Source organism: Loxodonta africana, chromosome 12, assembly GCF_030014295.1.
Source record: "Loxodonta africana isolate mLoxAfr1 chromosome 12, mLoxAfr1.hap2, whole genome shotgun sequence".
NCBI classification, from domain to species: Eukaryota; Metazoa; Chordata; class Mammalia; order Proboscidea; family Elephantidae; genus Loxodonta; species Loxodonta africana.
Window position 1 is genome coordinate 66,317,986 of NC_087353.1, and position 22,224 is coordinate 66,340,209.

At 46.5% G+C, this 22,224-nt stretch overlaps 1 protein-coding gene across 17 annotated transcripts in view; it reads left to right on the plus strand.

Moving 5' to 3' along the window:
- The window catches only part of SNX29 (sorting nexin 29), a 662,332-nt gene that overhangs the window by 149,535 nt on the left and 490,573 nt on the right, over positions 1–22,224 (plus strand). For all 17 annotated transcript variants that reach the window (XR_002787578.2, XR_010323633.1, XR_010323635.1 and 14 more), the window contains 3 exons: positions 4,770–4,888; positions 12,191–12,266; positions 15,020–15,102. Coding sequence is in view for 12 of the 17 variants with exons in the window: in XM_064295605.1 (XP_064151675.1) it covers positions 4,770–4,888; positions 12,191–12,266; positions 15,020–15,102 (278 nt within the window). In the remaining 5 variants the exon portion in view is untranslated. The remainder of the gene's footprint in view (positions 1–4,769; positions 4,889–12,190; positions 12,267–15,019; positions 15,103–22,224) is intronic.

Here is a 22,224-nt window from a genome sequence, read left to right on the forward strand (position 1 = left end):
GTATCTTTCTCTGTGACTGAAATCCCATGGTATTATTAGGTGCCCAGTATGCCTCTAGCTCTAAGCTTTTCATGTGGTTTTAATATTCATCTGTTTTTTTTTTCCTTCCTGTCTTGGGGCAGGGGACCCCAAAACATGAAAATTTCAAAGAGAGAAAAAATCCTTGTGAGGCTTTGCCTGTTTTTGGTTTTGGTTTTTATTCTAGTCTTCAGTGACATGGATGCCTGGCTTAGCAACATCAGCTGTGATATGCCAGATGTGGCACACACTTCGTATCCTCTGTCTTAATGTACAGCAGCCCCGTGAGGTTAGTGGGTCACACCCTCATGTTACAGAATAAAGAACTGGATTCCATAGAGGGTGGAGATTTGTCAGGGCAAGTGACAAACCTGGGATACGTTGGACTCCAAAGTTTATTTGTTGTTGTTAGGTGCCATCGAGTCAATTCTGACTCATAGCGACCCCACGTGACAGAGTAGAACTGCCCCATAGGGTTTTCTAGGCTGTAATCTTCACGGGAGCAGACTGCCAGGTCTTTTCTCCTGAGGAGCTGCTGGGTGGGTTCGAGCTGCCAGCCTTTCGGTTAGCAGCTAAGCACTTAACCATTGCACCACTAGGGCTCCTTCCAAAGTTTATACTGTCAAATATTTCCATGTTTCTGTATAATTATGTGTATAGATTGGTTGATATTCAGTCAGATCAATGGAGATTTTGATTGTTGAGTATTTTTAGGTTGTTAGCAAGTTTTTTTGTTTTGGTTATAGTCCTTTCTGAAATGAACGTTTTCATGTACTCCTAAATCATTTGTTAGGCTAGCCTCAGCAGCACTGTTCTTGGCCACAGGGTCTGAACGTTTTTATACTTTGTGTCCAGGTCTGGTTCGGTGGCAGAATTCTTGCCTTCCATGTAGGAGACCTGGTTCAGTTCCCGGCCAGTACACTTCATGCGCAGCCACTGCCTGACTGTGAGTGGGGACTTGTGTGTTGTTGTGATGCTGAACAGGTTTCAGTGGAGTTTCCAGACTAAGACAGTCTAGGAAGAAAGGCCTGGAGATCTACTTTTGAAAATCAGCCAGTAACAACCCAGTGGCTCCCAATGGTCTGATCTGCAGCCGAATGTGGGCACGGGACCAGGCAGCGTTTTGTTCCATTGTGCATGGGGTTGCCATGAGTCGGGGGCTGACTTAATAGCAGCTCACAGCAACATCGTCCAAGTCTTATGACCTTTCTTTAGTTTCATCTGGGCCTTTTAGGAAATGCCGCTTGCGTTCTCTGGCTGTGTAGGTGAGTGTAGCACCAACAGTTGATTTACTGCATGGGTTCTTTGGCCTCAAACACAGTTGTTCCTCCTTCTACCCAGCTGGTACCCCAAGGGGGAAGTCTGAAGGGAGAGGCCAGCAGGCGAGCCAAGGTAGCCATTGGCATTGTGACGTGTAAAAGCACAAGACAGTGCAGTATGACTTTTGCAGGGGCTCAGGTCCTCTCAGCCATTGGGCCTCCCGCTGGCTAAGAACAGACTCTCTCTGGCGTTGCGGGAAGATCTTGATTGTACATTCTGCAAAGCATCCTGGGGGAAGAGCAGAGGAATGATGAGATGGCCCATCGAGTGATACTTTCATTTTGACTCTAAGCTCTTGTTCACATGAAAGGTCTAGGAGCCCGAAGAGCCCAGAACTTGAGCAGTTTAACAGCATGATTAGGCTCGGGAGGAGGATGTGGCCAGGCCAGGACAGGCACATTTGGGTTGGCGATAGTCTGTGGCTGAGTCGGAATGCTCTAATTTCAGCAACACGATGGTCTTTATGATGCTGTGTTGGCTAACAGTTGGGTTTATGCCTCTGTTTGCTGGTAATGAAACCACTTCTTTGATGATCGAGGAAATTCATGTCCCTCCTGCTGCAATGCTTACCACAGTGTTGGCACTGCTTTTATTTTTCTCTCTCCAAAGGGGATAGTACCTTTATTGTAGAAAAGAGTTCTCCTGTCAGTTTGTACGTGCTCTATGACAGCAGTCAGGAAATGGGGCGAAAACATAATTCAGAAAGAGTTTCAAACATAAGAGAAAACGTTGTGCCTCACTAGTAATTAATCAAATGCAAAATGAAAGAAGATGCCACATTTTGTCTATCAAATTTGCCAAGATTTAAAAAGAGAACAGGATAGAAGGCAAGCCCCAGAGTTAGAGCCCCACAGCGGGAATGGCTTTGGGACAGGTTTGCTCCGGAGTATAAAAAACCAAAACCACTTGCCATCGAGTTGATTCCAACTCATGGCGACTCCATGTGTGTCGGAGTAGAACTGTGCTCCATAGAGTTTTCAGTGGCTGATTTTTTGGAAGTAGATCCCCTGGCTTTTTTTCAAGTCCCTCTGGGTGGACTTAAACCTCCAGCCTTTCGATTAGCACCAGAGCACTTTAACTGTTTGTACCATCCAGGGACTCCTCGTGTGTCCTGAGTGCTCAGTTCCAGGCACATGGTAGGTGTTCAGTACATAGCATGGGATGAATGACGTGGAGATAGCCGGTAGGAGCTCTTTCCTTCCTTCATCCATCCATCCGTGCATCCATATATCCATCCATCCAGTTTAGCAAAATGTCAGGAGCCTTAAAAACATTTCTGCGGTTTGATTTAGCAATTCTGCTGCTGGCAATTGACTCTGGAGACGTGCTGTCCACTAAGGAAAGGTTAATGCATCTGGAGACCACAGTCTGTACTTACAGAAGCAAAAGATTATGCCCGACCTAAACGTGGAACCCTGGAGGAATAGTTAACAGCAGGATATTACGTAGTTCACATCTTAAGATTTTAATGTCTAAGATCTTAAACATCTTAAATTATACTTAGGCATATTCAATAGTATGAAAACAAACTTATAAATTAATGTTGATGGAAAAAGCAAGGTATAAAATTTTACATTTTTTATAAAGAAAAGCATGCATAGAAAAGAACAGATACTAAGGAACAAGACCAGGTTACTAACCCGGTTGTGTTTTGCATAATGTGTGTTTTTATTCTTTCACCTTTTTTGGGGGTGGTATTTTTTAGGTTTTAAAGTATGTTCTACTTTTCTAATGAAAAGTTACACTCACTATTATGTTTTAAAGCCAGCTGTGGCACCATATTCTGAATCTGTCTCTGCCTCAGGAATCACTTTAACATAACTCATTTTCAAGGTGGTGACACTTGGGCGTCCGTCTTCTGGAAAGTGCGTATCTTTCAGGGAAGTGGCTCGAGACTACTTAAGACAAGCAGAAAACCACACATACCAGGCCCAGTGAAGGCCAGGGAAAGGAGTGGTGGTTTTTGCCACCTTCTCCTGAGAGGGCACCCCTTACCACCTCTGGGTGTCCCCTGGGTCTCCAGTTGCTGAGTCAGAGCCTCAGGAGGGTGGTTCTATGCAGATGATAGAGACACAGCCAAGTTCCTCTAAGAGGGTTGGTTCTGCTGCCAGGCACGCAGCTGGAAATGTTTCCTTTTCTGCACCTATCCCCCCACATCTGGGAGTCTCTTTTGCAAAATTCTGTAATTTTCCCTTGTGTTTCTTGCTTGGTGCCACATGAGTGACCAAAAGCCAGAGAGGGCTGGAAGGGGAACCTCCAACTCAGAAGCCTCTTAAACAGGCTCAGGAAACTTGGCCTGCAGACCAGATCGGCCCGGAGCTAAGAATGGCTGCTACATTTTAAAGGGTTGTTACAAACAAACAAACGAAAAACAGCACAGAGAAGAATGTACTGTAGAGACTGTGGCCCACTAAGCCTAAAATATTTCTCTCTTCACGGTTCATTCCTCCCTTCATCTCTCCCTTCCTCCCTCCCTGCTTCCCCCCTTCCCGCTTTCTCCCTTTTCTCTCTCATTATTCAGTGGTTATAATTATGATCTGCTTTTGTCGTCTTCATCAGCCGAGTTACAAAGTGATTTTGTAAACTTTAAAGTACTACACAATACATACTGGTATTAATTAGTGTTTCCTAATTGCCCGGAGGCAAATGCTACAGTGGGTGAATCCTCTTTAAAACAAGCCTTTGGAAAAAGCAGACATGTTAGTTTTGCACTTTATAGATAGGGTGACAGTATAACAGGTCATATGATCCTGGTTAATATTTGAGCTGCCCCTCTTTCTTGGAAGGGACCCAGAAATGATCTGGTCTGATTCTGTCCTTTTACCCGCGAGGGTCTGAGAACCATCAAGGCCAAGTGACTCTAGCCAGGGTTCACAGGGCTGCCATCATTGGAGAACCTGGAATACTTGGCGCTTCCTTCTGCTTCAGCACTTTGCACATGCTGTTCCCTCTCCCTCCAGCCCTCTCTCTTGTCCCCTTCACCCAGTTAACTCCTGTGCTTCCTTCACTCTCTGCCCACCCTTCACTTCTTCAAGGAAGTCCTCCTGGCCCTCGTGACCAGCTCGGTGCTTCCTGTTTTACACTCTCATGCTCCATGCATCTTCCTTCTGAGCTGCACTTACACCTTTTTGGATGATTGTTTGATTCACATCCATGTCCTCCAGCAGACTGTAAGCTCCATGAAGGCAGGATGAAGACTGCGTGCTCTTTTGCCCCTGGTAGTAGGCACAGTGTCTGGCACAGAGCAGGCTCAGTCAGCACCGGGCAGAATGAATGCACGGGGTCTGGATCCAGACTGCACACTCCCGAAACCCAGCCTGGGGCCCCTTCTGTTCTCAGCCTCCTCACAGTTGGGCAGTTCCCAAGAGGGAACCCACAGAAGGCTGGGTGGGCTCCTCGCCCTGTCACGCAGCTATGTTCTCTCACCTTAGGCCTCTGGATGGGAACCCCTGCCTCTCTCCGGTGCACAGCTGGGCCCCGCTGCAGGTGCTGCATGGTGACTCGGATGTCCTCTTTCCTGTCAGTGGAGTGGGCTCCTACAGCCCAGCAGGTGGGTGTTTCCTCTTTGCTCTTTTCCTCCAATGAGAGTGTTGGCCCTGAGAACCCTCGGGTGTGTCTGAGTTACCTCTTGAGGTAGGAATAGGAGCACGGAGCCACAGGAGCTCAAGGTGAAGGGGGGTTGTTAAGATTCAGAAGTAAAGGGGTTTAGCCACTCTTTCCTGCTGAAGCTGGGATGTTGAGGGGCTCTCGGCTGAGCAAGTGTTGGGCTGAACCAGCTCCCAGGTGACCAGGGAGTTCTAGGCCTGTTTGTTTTCTCCCCACTGATTTGCTGAACTTGGTTGTGTAAAAGTTGTCTATAGATACTGCCCATTATTTGTTGCTATGAGTCAGAATTGACTCGACAGCAATGGGTTTTGGGTTGGTTTAGAAGGGAGAAGGTCACTGAGCTCGTACCTATAAAGGCCCCAGCACCCTTTGCAGAAAAGTGCTTGGGGGATCAGGGAGTCGCTTGGTTAAAGCCTACCTTGGTTATGGGTAAGCGTTTCTGTACCATTCCGCACAGGTGAGCACGCTCACGTGTGGTTTGTTATTGTTTAGCTAGAGCGGGTAACGGGATGGGGAAGAGCCCCGCTGGCCCTTTGGGGCTGGGTGTGCAGTGCACCTGGCATAGTGCTCAGCACAGAGGAGTGGTCAGTTCCCCCTCACTGCCCCCACGGCAGCCCCCGGTTAGAGAGGACGTGGCCCAACCCACGTACGCTCCCTTCTCATTTTCCCAGGAAGCAAATGCCTGTTCCTAGGCCCAGATTTAGGAAACTGTGACTGGGACCCACCTGACTGCTTAGGAAGCTGTTGAAATCCAGAACTGAATGGTAGGCTGTCATTGTTGTCACTTGGCAGGGAACAGAAACTACTCAAACTAGCTTCAGGAAAGAGATGGCATGGGGACATTTACTGGCAGCAGTATAGAGTAGGCTCAGATCCAGTCCCTAGAACGTGGTGTGAGCACAGGCAAGTTACTGCTCTGTGTCACTATTCCCAGCTATAAAATGAGGCTGATTGGAGTATGTGGCTAAGCTACTTAATGTCTGTCAGTCTCGGTCTCGTTACCTAGAAAGTGGGATGTTGATAATAATGATGACAGCCCACATAAGACTGAGTGAGTGACCAGGATTAACTCACTGACCCTTCACCACAGTGCCGTGAGGAGGGGGCGGTTGTTATATCCCTTCCTCTCAGGGTTGTGGTGAAGTTTCCATGACCGGGGAAAAGGCCCAGGTGCATGCAAAACCCTGTGAAATCTAACCATAAATGGTTGTAGTGATAGGACATTTTGTGGTTGTCTGCAGGCCCAAGAGCTGGGACTCTGGAATGGAGGGGAAACTTCTCGCTTGGTGGATTTTGCCGTTGTTCTCACCCCTCTTTTCTATGCTTCCTCATGGCTCTCTGCCCTCCTCTCCTCTCTCTGCCCTAGCCTGTCTTTGTTCCTTGCCATTCTCACCCTCTCCCCTTTTAGCCTGTCCTTGGCCTTAGCCACATGATCTTCCCTACCAACTGGAACTTCTCTCTGTGGGCCTCAGTCGAAGTCCCCAGAGAGGGACAGTCTGATTGGCAAGTTCATGTCTGGAGGCCAGGCCACAGAAGTCCTATGTCTGGCCAGTGTTAGCCAGCCCCTTTCACTCAGGTGACCATCCTTGGGCCAGACAGCTAGAGGCATGGTTGCCTTGCCATTGCCCATCCAGCAGCAGTGTGAGCATGGGGGATTTTCTGAGAGAGGGGACAGGGGCATGTCTAAGACCACTGGAGAGGTTTGAATCCTTGTTCACAGCCTCCAGCTCACATCCAGTCCCCTCCTTACCTCCTCTTGCTCCCTACCAAGCTTGTTTCTGGGCTGTAAGGTGCATGCAACCAGCAGTTTCCTGCACGTGGCACCTTGATATCTTAGCTGGGCTCCTATAAGCCATTAGACCGTGAGGCTGTTGGCTCTTGCTCCTGGGGCATTGCTGTTTGCCGCTCAATTTGGGATTTAGTCTTATCACTGGCATTCTTCCTCCCGTCCTGGGCTTCCTGCAGACTAGTGTCTCCAGGGAGAGTGGCTCCTGGCTGGCCTCAGAATCCCTGGGAGAAGACTTCCCTCTGGTAGATTCCTCTGGCCCCACATCTGGCTGTCAGCCTTGAAGACTCAGGGGCTCCATCTTGTTATCATTGACAGGACTCCAAGCTCCAGCTTCCCTCAGTGATACTTACCAGAGTTGGTGTGCATAAGCCAGCCTGCCCTCTTTTTAATTTACTCTGGTAATGACAAGGCTGTCAGGAGCTCTAGAAGCTCGTGACAGCCTGGGGGCAGACTCATGGTGGGAGGAACATTGCAAGGGAAGGCACAGTATTTCAGTAGTGCCCAAAGATCTGGAGTCAGAGCCTAGGGGTTGGTTACCTGGTTGGAGTGCTGCGTCACATCCAGACCCTCCTGGCCTGATACCCGTTTCCAAGGAGGCACATGGCTGGGTGGTTCTGAGATGCGGCCTGCCCTCTGAGGCACCTTCCCTGGGCAGCCCTGGGCGGGTCCTGCCAGCATTCTTCTCGAAGACTCCTTTTTCCTCACCTCTGTTTCTGACTCAGGTCCCTTCTGATGGGCACTCTTCCATTTTAGTGACGTTTACACTTTCTCTGTAATTCTGGCTGGGAAGCCATTCTGCTACTTTAATCGTGACTTTGCTCAAAAAAGAGGGAGACCTGGTGGCATAGTGGTTAAGCACTCGGCTGCTATCCAAAAGCTCGGTGGTTCAAACCCACCAGCTGCTCCATGGGAGGAAGATGTGGCAGTCTGCTTCTATAAAGATTACAGCCTTGGAAACTCTTTGGGACAGTTCTGCTCTGTCCTACAGGGTTGCTATGAGTCGGAATTGACTCGATGGCAATGGGCTTTGGTTTTCCTACGCAGAGGCCTGGGAAGACTTTTTGGTCCTCTTTGACAGTATTGGTTCCTTCACAGTCACTGCTGTTGGGGGTATTTTGAGAAAGAGGAAGGGAGGAACGGTTGGGGATAAAAAGAGAAGTGGTTTACAGGGCTGAGTGGGATGAATGGTTTTTGCAGCTACGTCTTGGGAGGGAGGACGCATCTGAAAAGGGGACCTTGGACACAGAACTGTGTGGGGACCTGGGAGACGGAGCGCTCTGCCATTTAGGGGGCTCTCCTCTGGAGCCCCATTTCTGGGGTTAAGGGAAGACTTGGGGAAAGGGTGCCCCAGCCCAGGGTTACAACACAAGACCCGGCCAAGCAGGTGGAGTGCTAGAGAGTCAGCAATGCCTCCTGGTGGGAATGTTGCCTACAATGGAATGAGACAGTTTACCAGCATCTCCTTGAAACTGCAAGTGATAGAAGGGGAACGTCCAAAGATTCTTCCAAATGGGAGTGATAAATGGAGGTGAAAAATACCTATCACCGCTCATCTGATTGGTTTTCCTGATGACATGTCCAAAGCAAGTGAGTTGTAGTCTCAATTGCTAGAAAAGGACGTCATGTTTGGTAAAGTAGAGGGTGAGTGAAAACAAGGGAAACCCTCAACGAGATGGGTTGACACAGTAGCCACAACAGCGGACTCAAACATACCAATGATCCTGAGGGTGGTGCAGGACGGGGCAACGTTTTGCTCTGTTGTGTGTTAGGTCGCCACGAGCTGGAGTAGACTAGATGGCAACTAAGAGCACTTATGTGAGATATGCTAACATCATTGCACCTCTCATCTCTGAGGGTCCTGTGCTTAGTGCTGGGTTTTAGCAAGTGCAAAACCTGTTTCTGAGCACTCTCTTAGGTTCATTTGAAGCCTCAGACCCTTGAGCTCTTTATTCCCCCATTGAGTCTAAAGTTCTTCAACTTCGCATTATCCTACTACTGGGTTTTTGGAGTTGTTGAGGCTGAGGAAGGGCTTTTGTCGCCCTGCTATAATCTGAAATGGTGGATTTTAGAGCTCGGCCCTCAGATGGTGATTGTGAATGTCAGGATATCGTGGTGGGCTGGCCCAGTGCTGCGTTGTGTGTGGCTCCTAACCCACACATATGGGCCATGTGCCATTTGGGTTTTTTTTTTTTTTTTCTATTCAGTCATTGGGCATTTCTGGCACAATGCCAGGCTCTGAGAATTCAGAAGTAAATCCCATCAGGAGTTTTACATGCAAGGAGAGGACGTCATTTTAATTGACGCAAAAGAGCAAGGAATGGCTGGTCACAGTGTAGTCTGAATCCTTTCGTGGTCTGATTCTAATTCATCATTATCTCTTGCTTAGACTGTTGCAAAATAGCTTCTCTACAGCCCTCCCCACTTCTATCCTTGCTCCCCACCCTGGCCTTTCTCCGTTCAGCAACCAGAGTGATCTTTTTTTTCTTTAATTGTACTTTAGATGAATATTTAAACAGCAAATTAGTTTTCTCATTAAACAATTAATACACATTGTTTTGTGACCTTGACTGCCAACCCCACAACATGTCAGCACTTTCCTATTCTCAACCTTAGGATCCTTGTGATCAGCTTTCCTGTTCCCTCCTGCCTTCTCATCCTTGCCCCTGGGCCGATGTGCCCATTTAGTCTCGTTTTGTTTCATGGGCCTGTCTAATCTTCGGCTGAAGGGTGAACCTCAGGAGTGACTTAAGTACTGAGCTATAAAGGTGCCAGGGGACCATATTCTTGGGGTTTCTCCAGTCTCTGTCAGACCAGTAAGTCTGGTCTTCTTCTGTGAGTTATAATTTGTTCTACGTTTTTCTCCAGCTCTGTCTGGAACTCCCTGTTGTGAGCCCTGTCAGAGCAGTCACTGGTGGTAGCTGGGTACCATCTAGTTGTGCTGGACTCAGTCTGGTGGAGGCTGTGGTAGTTGTGGTCCATTAGTCCTTTGGACTAGTCTTCCCTTGTGTCTTTGGTTTTTTCATTCTCTCTTGCTCCAGATGGCAGAGTGACCTTTTAGAACATAAATCAGATTGCATCATTCCTCTGCTCCAAACCGTTCCGTTGCACTTAGGATAAAATCCAGAATCTACGCTGTGGCCACCCAGGCCCCAGCTAACCCCTCCAGCCTCCTTTCTTCCCATTTCCTGTTTGCTCGGTACCCCAGTCATGCTGGCTGCTCCTGCTCACTTAGCTGAGCTGCACCTTTTCTCTCCTCATGCACTTCCTGCTTTCCACACTCTGGTGTGTGTCCTTCAGGTGGCAGCTCAGGTGTTGCTCTCTGACCCTCCACAGTCAGGTGAGGCCTTGTGTTCATGCTGTTGCGATGACTTGTCTGTCTTCACTATGCTCACCTCAGTCTGTAATTATGTTTGTGAGTTACCTGACTAATGGCTCTCTCCCAACTAGACTGTGTGGGCCACGAGGGCAGAGGCCATCTGTCTTGCTGCCATTGTGCCCCTGCCCCAGCCACTACCACCCCACAGGGGGAGCTCATTGAACCTTGTAGGATGGACGAGGGAATGGATGTGGTAGGATGTGAGGTGGGTAGCTGTGGGAGTGATTGTGTGGTGGCTGGAAAATGATACCAAGTGTGGACAAAGGGATGGAGACAGGAATGCCAGGGACATGGACGGGAAAAGCTAGTGACTCAGATCCATTGATGAGAGACTGTGGGCTGAAGAGGGGAGGGCTCAGCTCTGCAGGCGGGCACACCAGGGTTCAAATCCTTGCCCTTGTTAACTGGGTGATTGAGGACACGTTACTTAAATCCTCTGGGTCTGGTTCCTTGTCTCTAAAATTAAGTTACTAATAGTGCCTGCCTCATGGAGGGCCTCGAGGACGGATGACACAGGCTGTGTCTCTGTGATTGTGTGATGTGCCGTACTGCTGCCAAGCACTCTACAAGCCAGTCCTGCTGGTTCGTTACAGAGGGACTGGTGTGAAGTACGCTTGGGCCAACTTGGCATAGCACCTTGAATGCCCAGCAGGTGATGTAGGCCATTGTTCTGGCCATGGATTCCTATTGTGAGTTTTGGAGCCCTTGTCTTTGCCTCAAGGAGTGGAATCTGGCTGCCCTGTGTAAGTTAGGCTGGAGAGGGTGAGACAGAACTGGGGGACCTGCTGCAAAGACTCCTTAAAAAACCCATTGCTGTCGAGTCAATTCTGACTCATAGCAACTGTATAGGACAGAGTAGAACTGCCCCATAGGGTTTCTAAGGCTATAATCTCTACGGAAGCAGACTGCCACCATTCATTGAGTATTCTCATTGAGTTTTACATATATGAAAATGCAAAATTATGTGGTAGAGATTATTCAAATGGTATATGGTAGGTGCTAGTATCATCCTGTTTCGTAGATGCTTAGGCTCAAAGCAGCTAGTACTTGCTGAATTAAAGTGGGAGAGCGGGGACTTGAGCCAGCAGATGGGCCCAGGCTCTTGAACTAAGCACAATACTAGGTAGCAAGAAAGGAAGGTGGAGAAGCAGACACTGTTCATTTCAACCTTTTAACTTCTTGAAAGAGTTAGGAGTGAGCAGACCAGCTTGGCTGGGGACAGCTGGTCAGCAGAAAAGGGTAAAAGACACTGTTTTCCCCCGTATGCCTGGGAAATCTTGAGCATGACTGAACCAAGCAAGGGAAGAGATTGAGGGGACAGAGCTGGCATGGAGGAGGCTGCCATGGATAGAGTTGGGGAATAGCGAGGCCTGGTCCTTTTGTCTCTGTGCCTCTGGTTCTGTGGTGGGCATTGACAAACGACAAGTTTCCTGAACGAGCAAATGTTCTCCTTGGTGTTATTGGCCTCGCTTAATGTCTCCGTCCCACCTAAGCCTTGTGGATTTTGGACCAGATAAGGCTTGTGCGCTTTTTCCTGGAAGGAGATAGCAGCAGCAGCTAATACCTTTATGGAAATCGTTAATGCCTCTCACCTGTTGGTTCTAGAGATTATTTCTAGTCTCACTTCTTGTGAATGCCTTTCCCAAATGCCACTTCATTCAGGGATGGTGGCTTTTTAGAAAGCAGCAGTGACTTGGTTTTGACACTCTCAGTCATTGGGCCATGCTGCCCTCTAGTGTCACTCTCGAGCAACTACAGTCAGGAACAGTTCAGCCTGCCAAAAAGTGGATTTCTTATTCCCTAATTCTGAGGTTGGCTGTGAATAGGGACTTCTGGCATGATTCTAGGTGGTTCAGGGTCAAAAAGGTCACAGTTTAAGTGGGAGTGTAGTGCTATCAATGCCTGATGCCAAATCTGAGATGATGGCTGAAAAACTGAGCTGGACAGCGGATTAGAATCCAGGGCACAGATGAGGAAAAATTGAAGTCAACTGATTTGGCAGATGAGCCAATGTCTGCACTGTATCCTTGTCTCACAGAGAAAATGGGATGAAAACATCTGACTTCTTCTTTGTGCCTCAGGTGTCCCTGCTGGAAGCCTGGAGAATGGGACAGGCCCGGAGGAGCACGGCCTCACTAACCCTGGGAGCAGGTACAGGTCAGTGTTACAAACCCACATTGTCTTTGGGATCGACTCTGCATTTAATTCATGAGTCTGCGTTTCATTCTTTTGTAAAGCTAGGGTTAAAGGGCAGGTCTTCACTTCACATTCGTGTTCAGATGTAGTCTTACGTCACAGAGTGTGAAGTGGCCAAGGATCTTAGATCATCTTGCCCTCAGAGAGACTGGATAAGGCACAGTATGTGTCAAACTTCACTTGCACACCACCTTTATGCTTTACATTTTTCAGACCATATCTGGGTACATCCTCTCTCATTGTTGGCTTAATTTTTTCCAGTGGAAAACCAATGTCACTGGTGCAAACAGAAGGCAGCTGGAAAACTGGGCACTAGGGTTTCTCCACTTAGCACTGTTGACATTTTGGGCCAGATAAGTCTTTGTTGTGGGGGGCTGTCCTGTGCACTGTAGGATGTTTAGCAGTATCCTTGGCCTCTACCTTCTAGATACCAATAGCACCCGAAAATGACTGCAGACGTTGCCAAATGTCCCCTGAGGGGTAGAAGCGCTTCTGTTTGAGAGCCATTGCTTTATACGTGAAAACTACAGTTCACTAACCCTAGTCTTGCTGGCTGAAGAGGTGTAGAAGATGCGTTGTCATTACAATGAGACTTGTACTTTTTTGACCTTATTGAAAGGTGAAAAGAAAATTGAAAATGACTATGTGATCCAGTGTTTAGCATGAACATCCTTGTACTTTCTGAAGTCATCTTTGGTCCCTGTTACTTTGGAAAACTGTACATTGAGACAGAACTGGAAAATATGACATCTAACACTTTTACTCATTCTTTGGCCTTAGGCAAGTTCCTTTGTCACTCTAGACCAGGGGCTGGCAAACTTTTTCTGTAAAGGTCAAGACAGTGAGTACTTTAGGCTTTGCGGGCTGTGTGATCTCTGTTAAAACTACTCAACCCTGCTGTTGTATCATAAAAGCAGTGTTATACAGTACAGAAACAGATGGGCATGACTGTGTTCCAATAAAACCTTATTTATAAAAGCAGGTGGTGGAGATTGAGTCCAGTACAACTAGATGGTGCCCGGCTACCACCACTGACTGTTCTCACGGGGATCACAATAGAGGGTCCCGCACAGAGCTGGAGAAAAATGTAGAACAAAACTCTAGCTCAAAAAAAAAAAAAGACCAGACTTGCTGGGCTGACAGAGATGGAGAAACCCTCAGAGTATGGCTCCCAGACACCCTTACAACTCAGTAATGAGGCCACTCCTGAGGTTCACCCTTCAGTCAAAGATTGAACAGACCCATGGAACAAAACAAGACTAAAGGGGCATACCAGGCCTGGGGCAGGGACTGGAAGGCAGGAGGGAACAGGAAAGCTGGTAATAGGAAACCCAGGGTTGAGAAGGGAGAGTGTTGACATGTTGTGGGGTTGTTAAACAATGTCATACAACAATGTGTGTACTAACTGTTTAATGAGAAACTGCTTTGTTCTGTAAACCTTCATCTAAAGTTGAAGAAAAGAAAGAAAGAAAGAAAGAAAAAAAAAAAAACAGCAGGTTGTAGGCTGGAATTGGCCTGTGGGCTATAGTTTGCCACCACTCCTGCTCTTGATCCCAGTTTCCCCTTTTGTAAAATGAGGCAATAAGTCTGTCAACTTTGTGTTGTGAGGATTCAGGAGAGGACTACAGGACCTGGCCCAGTGTCTGCCACTGTACAAGCTCGGGAAATAGCAGCTTTGGTGTCTGCTGTCTTCCACAGAAAAGGAAGCTTAAGGTAGCATATTGTAGTGCTCAAGAGTGTGGGCTCTGGAGCCAGACCGTCTGGGTTCGAATCCCAGTTGGCCCATTTGCTAACTGCGCGACCTTGGGCGAGTTAGCTAACCATTTTGTGCCTCAGTTTCTTCACCTGTCAGTTATTATTAGGATAATAATAGGGTTGCTGGGTGGATTAAATGAGTTAATATTTATGTTTAACATTTACAAGCTATGTAGATATTATATAATATTTGTGAAGTGCCTAGTACACTGTCTGGCGTACAAGAAAGCACTATGTAGGTCTTCTTTACTCTCCATACAAAAGTATTTCAAAGGGAAACTGAGTTGCCCAAAGTCATTGGCTGTTGGGTGAAGAGCATTAGACAGGCCTCAAAGTCTCCTTGATCTCACCATGATCTTTGTTGCTCTTACTCTTTTTTTTCCCCGCTTTGTCCTTTTCTTGGGTTAATTTGGTGTCCCATGGTTTAATATCATGTCTATATTTTCAACTTTAGCCCTAGGTTGGGAGTTATTGACTACCGCAAACCATGCTTGGTGCTATGGTCTTGCCTTACCAAAATGGCACCACCTCTAGGAGGCCTGTCCCAACCAATGCAGTGTCAGGAAGGACAGGTGTCACCAGACCCATCCCAGGCTCTGAGTCCTCTTTCCTTCATTTTAGAAAATTTGCAAAATTTTCAGCAGTGAATGAAAAAAATACCATCTTTAACCTCCAACTCCATTAGATTGTCTATCTCTGGCACTTTTCCTCCTAGTAGTGTGTGCACGTACGTACGTACATACGTATGTATGCACGTGCATGTGTGCACATGTGCTGTTTTCACAAAAGATATTAAACTCTATTTTTTTCATGTTGCAAACTCTTTGTAAATATAGTTTTAAATTGGCTGCCTCTGCTCCTTCTAGTATATAATTAAACTTATCACCTAGTGTTTTGAATGGTGAGGTTGTACATTTTAAGTGGTTGAATCTAACTTTCTTCTGCCTTCTTTTTTCCAGTGTGGAAGCCAGTCCCCCAGGCCAAGGAAGTCCTCTGAGCAGCCTGTTGCCTTCTGCCTCGGTCCCAGAGTCAATGACAATTAGTAAGTACTTCCTGAGCCACCTCCACCAACTCTGGCACGACTTCTGGGTCTGCATGTCACTGCACTGCCTGTATGCTGGCCCCAGGAGGCTGCGGGATATGGGACAAAGTCAGGGGCATGTGTACGTGGCTGTGGACTTGAAGTGTGTGCTTAACATAAAGTTTGGCTTGTGGTTGTGGGCCTCCTGAACTGTGTATTAACATGCAATGCTTGACCATGTGCGTATTCTAAAGGACACACATCAGGGATGGAGCAGCTGTTAGTTGGAAGGGAAGCTTCTGGTTTGCCTCCTGCAAGGCAGTCAGTTACAGAGGAAGTGTTCTAGTTCATTTTACTTTATGACCCTAGAGGAGTTTTCTTTTGTAAGTAGAGAAGAGTATGTCTCTCAAGAATAAAGGCTGCTAATGATCAGGTTCAAACTGCTTCCAAGAACCCCTACCATCCAGTAAAAAGAGGTACAGCAGTTAAGGTTGTGTTCGGGGGACTTTATATAACAAGGAACCAACCAACTGAGACTGCATGTGAGAGAAATTCATCTCTCTGTGCAGAAGTATGCAGGCTGGGACTGGTGTTGGCCCCACGGTCATCAGAGACCTGATCTCTTTCTGTCCTGCCTCGTAGTCCAAGATAGCTATTTTAGCTCCAGCCATCCCATTCTTATCCCAGCTAGCATGAAAGAGAAGAGGCAAAGAAGAGACTGCCTCCCTTTTCAAAGGTGGGATTCAGGGCCCGAACTTGGATGGGAAAAAATAAAACCTTTTTCACTAAGTGCTAACTGAAAATTAGCATTTCCTTCAATTAGCAGCCAGCAAGAGTATTAGCAAATGGGTGATGTTGTTACCAAGAGGTTCACAGGTACCTGCAACGACTGTAATGTGACTTGAAATAATCTCAGAATGTCATTTCTGTTAAAAAATTGCTAGTTATTTAATGTGATAATACCATATTATTATTTTTAATATCCGTAGTAATTCTATTTCAATATATTGGTTTCCTTTGTAATTTTATGTACTTAAAAACAGTTTCTGAGATGGACTCCATGTGCTCCACCAGACTGCTGAATGAGTCCATAGTCTGCAAAATGCGAAGACCCTCAACTGTAAGGGACCCTCTCTGATGGTGCACATGTATCTCACTGACATCTTTGACCAGCGTTAGTCCCAGCACATCCCCTGGCTACAAAGGACCAATGTGCCCAGATTAAAAAAGAAAAAGGAAGAATCAGGGTTTTCACTGCTAAGGAAGGAAGAGTGGAGTTTGGGAGGCAACCAACATTCTCTGATTCAAGGGTGAAAAAGGAAATAAATAGACACTGTAATGTTGGTGTGGTGAGAATGGCCAGTGTCACTTTGTGTGATGAAAATGATGTGGTTTATTGTGGCACTTCTCAGCCTTGAATTCAGATGAGGAAGTATTTATGGATCACCCAGCGAGAGGGGAACATGGGGTAGGAGAATACGCGGGCTGCTGTTTTCCAAGTTTCAGTTGTTTTTTTTTTTACCACCATACTCTTATCTACCCAATTTTTTTTTTCTAATAATGTAAAGAAAACTAGAATACACTCATATAAAGAGCAAACTGTATACCATTACTGTAGATGGAGAGGCACTGTTAGCTGACTTAAATAGTAAGTCACTGTGAGAATAAAGACAGTGAAAAGGAAACAATGCTAAGTTCTGGCTGGATATCGCTGCTTGCCCAGGCTCTGACCCGAGTCTAGCTCCCTTGTTGAAAAGGGACACCACAAATATTGGAAAGGCGTTGAAGATATCCGTGTGCCAAACTTGGGCTTTTTTTCCTGGAAGAACCAAAAGGATTAGAGAAAGGAAAAGGAACGGCCTGCCTTCTCTGATTTACTGTTATTTAATGCCTTGTTATTCCAGCATCTATAGCTACCTGTCTTTATATGGGTTACGCCTTGACTTTTGCCCTTCAGGTAACAAAAAAAAAAAAAACCAAACCAAACCCAGTGCCGTTGAGTCCATTCCGACTCATAGAGACCCTATAGGACAGAGCAGAACTGCCCCATAGAGTTTCCAAGGAGCGCCCGGTAGATTCGAACTGCTGACCCTTTGGTTAGCAGCTATAACACTTAACCACTACGCCACCAGGGTTTCCAACTTCAGGTACATCTATTCCAAAAACCCCCAAAACCTAGCCAGTTGCCATTGAGTTGATTCCAGCTCATGGTGCCCCCATGTGTTTCAGAGTGACCTCTTGGGGTGCTTTTGGGTAGATTGGAATTGCCAGCCTTTTAGTTAGTAGCTGAGCTCTTGCCTATTTTTGCCGCCTAGGGACTCCTATCTACTCTAAGCCCAAGCCCATTGCTGTCGAGTTGATTTCGACTTATAGTGACCCTATAGGACAGAGTAGAACTGCCCCCTAGAGTTTCCAAGGAATGCCTGGTGGATTCAAACTGCTGATCTCTTGGTTAGCAGCCATAGCACTTATCCACTACACCACCAGGGTTCCCATCTACTAAAGAACGCCCATTTTTGCTTTATTTACGTTTTTTAAGGGCAGTGTCGCCGAGATAGCAGATGTGAATTTGTAGATGCCTCATTCTAAGCACCACATGTAGGGATGCCAGCATCTTCGTGTACCCAGTGGGTGTCTAACATTATACTGTGAAGTCAGCTTCCTGCTCCCTGGGGTGACGTCTTGGCATCTCAGGTAAATGCCATTTGCTTTGTCAGCCACTCTCTGGGGTGGAGTTAGATCAGGTCTGTGGTCGCCCTCAATCATTTTCTGTCTTTGAGGAAGCTCCTGGCCTACATACGCATTGTGGTTAAGGACATTCCTCTGAACACACTACAGTAATGCTGATTGCAGGGATTTAGGCTGTTTGTTCTTGTTTTTTCACGTACATTGTCTGAAAATGTATATCCAGTTTTAGTCCTTGGTAACTTTGGCATGTAAGGGGATATCCAGGGTTTACAACTGGTATCTCTGGAGAAAAATGTCACCACATCCACATTTTGACCCTCAATCCTTTAGAGTCATGGGGTTTGTGGGTGATTGAGTTTGTGGGGGGGAAGTCTGTTTTCTGAAGTAGCTGTAAATTTCAGGGTACTTTCAGAGGATAGTGCTATTGTCCACCCTGTGTGTGTTCGTTCCAGCACAGATAAGAGGTGAGGATTGTTGAGTGGAGGGTGGTTTGCCTTGGTCCCTTCCTCCCACACCCAACTCCTGTGTCATCTGCAAGAGAAGTAAGAAGAGTCGGTCTGTCTGGGATGTCCGGAGTACCCCAAGAGTGATCCAGCTTCAGATTAAGAGTCGCACCCCAGGATGTAAAGCACGTGGAATTTCGCCCTTGAGGAGACACTTGACTCTCGCAAACCCCTGAAGAGCCTGACAGCGGGGTCTTTTCTGCTCTGTGCTCCCTGGAGCAGTGAACAGTGAGCATTTTCCTCAACCTGCTGAGTCACTCCCAGCTTCACTTAGTAACTCGGGATAGGTGGCTCCCACTCCCTCTGCATGTAATTGCACTGAAGCCCTGCTCTTTAATCCTTGGCGCTGAGCTAGAATTGTCAAGCCCTCTGCCAAGCAACCTTCCCCTCCGGAGTGTCTCTGAAACTGCAAAGGGTTTGGTCTGATACTTTTTTGGTGTGTGTTCATGTTGTTATTTATTATCCAAGAGAAGGTGATGTGACCGTACACCATAAAGTTGCTTTCTCTTTCTACAAGGCTCTTTGGTGCTTATGCAAGCACAAAAGCCTATTATGAAAAAGTCAATTATTTAGCAAAGCAGTAAAAGCAGTTTTGAGCAAAACAAAACACCCATAAGTCAGCCCCAGAGATACTTTGTATTTTGCAGGTAAGTTTGCAGTTGCTGATTGTGAGTGTACAGAGCTGTACCTGATTGGAATTGTAGCATACACGGGGCTTTAGAAAATCGAAATACGGCATCATAGCTGGGGACGTGCTGGGAAGCTAGGCTGCCCAGTTCAAGTTCAAGCTGGGTGGTTTTGAACTGCTCAGCACATTTCTTTCCTTATCTATAACTTCAGGATGGGATCAATACCCTTTTTATATGGTTATTGTGAAGGTTAACCAGAAAGTGTTTAGAATAGTACTTGGCTTAAAGCTAAAAGTCAATAAATGTTAGCTGTCACTAATGTGCTTGTTTGTATTGTGCTGTCATAACATTGTATCCTGGTCATCCATTTTTTCATTATCTTGCTGGTCCTGGTGGAATGAATTACTTAATATGGCCTTTCTAACCATGGCCTTGTAACTCCTACCTAGGCGATTGGACGGGACTGTGTGATAGGGTAATTGTGGCCCAACGTCTTAGGCTGGGTTCTCTAGAGAATTAAAACCAGTAAAGTGTATAAATGTATATATAGAGAGATTTATATCAAGAAAATGGCTCATGTGGTTGTAGAAGCTGGAATGTTCTAAGTCTGTGGATCAGGATAGAGGCTTCTCCTGATTCATGTAGCTGCAGGCCCTGGCAAACCCAAGACTGGCAGGTCAGAGAGCAGGGCTCTTGCTCTCAGGTTGCGAAGATTGATGAATCCCAATATCAGCAGGTAAGCTGCTAACTCAAATCCCAAGAACTGGAGATCAAACGAACAAGAGCTAGCTGCAGGATCCAGAGCAAGCAAAAATCTATAAGATTTTCCGGAATGTCCACTTATATTTGATCCAGATGACACACCCAAGGAAATTATATCTAATCTCATCATGGAAGTGATCACATCATACAAGTGTCAGATTACATCATAACTGCCAAATTGCTGAGAATCATGGCCCAGCCAAGTTGACACACAATCCTAACCATCACAGTCCACCCTTTGTCATCCTGGCACCTGTACACATCTCCCAAACCATACGTAATTTCTGAATAAAGACAATTATAAAGTCATATTTGCACCTAACATAATACAATGAACACCCATACAACCGAAAATGTACTAGCCTTTTTTACATCTTATACTTTATAAGTGAAGAAAACAAAAATATCTGATATATACATACAAAGCAGAAATACTCGTAACAATTACAGTCCTTGTTTCTGTACTGGTCACATGGTCGTAACTGGTATTTAGAACTACCTTCTTCCACCATGCATTCCGTATTCCCTTTGCCCTCAGCAAGCATCTCAGCGAGTTGTGGTTCTTTGCCTGGGTGAGGTGACGCAAACCTTCATTCCTGAAGGTTCTGGGCCGTTAGTAGTCATGGTTGGAATTGGGTTGCTGTAGTTTTCCATCGACTTTAATCACAGGGCATAGTAGTACTAAGAGACACCCTGAGGGATCTCCTGCATTCCAGACATACTTTTATTTATCTCCATTATGTCATTATCAATCCGATTTCCTCTTGGTAACCAGGATCAGTCACACCAGCCAGTATGGTAACTCCGTTCTTTGCCTATTGATCCAGAGGCATAAGGAGCCCAAAGTTGACCAGGTGGCATTCTTACTTTCAGTTCAATGGCATCAGTGATGTGTCTCCAGATGGGAGCATTCCTCCCTTTGAAACTAAGACCTCTAGACTTGCAGAGCATATGGTCACGGGGACAGGAAGCAAAAATCTTGTGAGTGGGTTACTAGTGGTAATAGTGAGTGGTGGCACTCCTATTCCCACCCCTTGATTCCTGAACCCATGAATCCTGGCTATGGGAGAAATGGTACCATATGTTGGATGCTACTTTAGAGCATATACAGTCCCCTGAAGAGTATAGCCCCAACCCTGCAAGGTATTGCCACCTAGCCGGCATCATAAATGTGTCTTTAGAAGGCCGTTCTATCGTCCTGTCAAGCCAGCTGCTTCAGGATGATGGAAAACATGAAAAGACCAGTGAATTCTGTGAGTGTGGGCTTGTTGCCACACTTCATTTGGTGTGAAGTGAGTCGCTTGATCTGAAGCGATACTGTGTGGGATACCGTGACAGTGGATAAAGCATTCTGTAAGTCCACAGATGGTAGTTTTGGCAGAAGCATTGCTTGCAGGGACGGCAAATCCATATCCAGAGTAAGTGTCTATTCCAGTAAGAACAAAACACTGCCCTTTCCATGATGGCAGTTGTCCAATGTAATCAACTTGCCACCAGGTTGCTGGCTGATCACCTCGAGGGATGGTGCCATATCAGGGACTCAGAGTTGGTCTCTGCTGCTGGCAGATTGGGCACTCAGCAGTGTCTGTAGCCAAGTCGGCCTTGGTGAGTGGAAGTCCATGTTGCTGAGCCCACATATAACCTCCATTCCTGCCCCATGGCCACTTTGTTCATGAGCCCATTGAGCAATGATGGGAGCAGCTGGGGAAGGAGGATGACTGGTTTCCATAGAATGTGTCATCCTGTCCACGTGATTGTTGAAATCCTCCTCTGCCGAGGTCACCCTTTGGTGAGCATTCACATGAGACACAAATATCTTCATTTCTTTGGCCCATTCAAAGACGTCTATCCCCATACCTCCTTGTTTCTAATTTTCCAATCATGTTCCTTTCAAGTCCCTGACTATCCAGCCAAGCCATTGGCCACAGCCCATGAATCAGTATATAGTCGCACATCTGGCCATTTCTCCTTCTAAGCAAAGCAAACAACCAGGTGCACTGCTCGAAGCTCTGCCCACTGGGAGGATTTCCCTTCACCACTGTTCTTCAGAGAGGTCCCAGAACGGAACTAAAAAGGCGGTACAATGCCTAGTGGGCCTCTTTGGATTTTGCAGGCAACATATTCCTCATTTGAGTGTGCTGCTCTGGCCTATTTATCAAGTGATTCAAAAAGCTGCTAGTTTTAAGTGGGGCGCAGAACAAGAGGAGACTCTACAACAGGTTCAGGCTGCCGTGAAAGCCACTCTGCCCCTTGGGCCATATGATCCAGTTGTCCATTGGTGCTTGAAGTATCTGTGCAGATAAGAGATGCTATCTGGAGTCTTTGGCAGACCCATGTTGGTGAATTGCAGCATTTTTACACTGGTCATAAGATTGAATAGCTGTATTCCATTGTTCGTTTTATTACAATTTACTAAGCTATTTGGGGTGGGGGGAGCCAGGTGTTTTGGCAGTGAGTTTCTTTATTGAATGAGGAAAAAATGAGAAGTGCTTCTTGTAAAGTGCTAGGCTTGTAGTAAAAACACCACTTGCTATTAAAAATTATTAGTTCCAACTCATGAC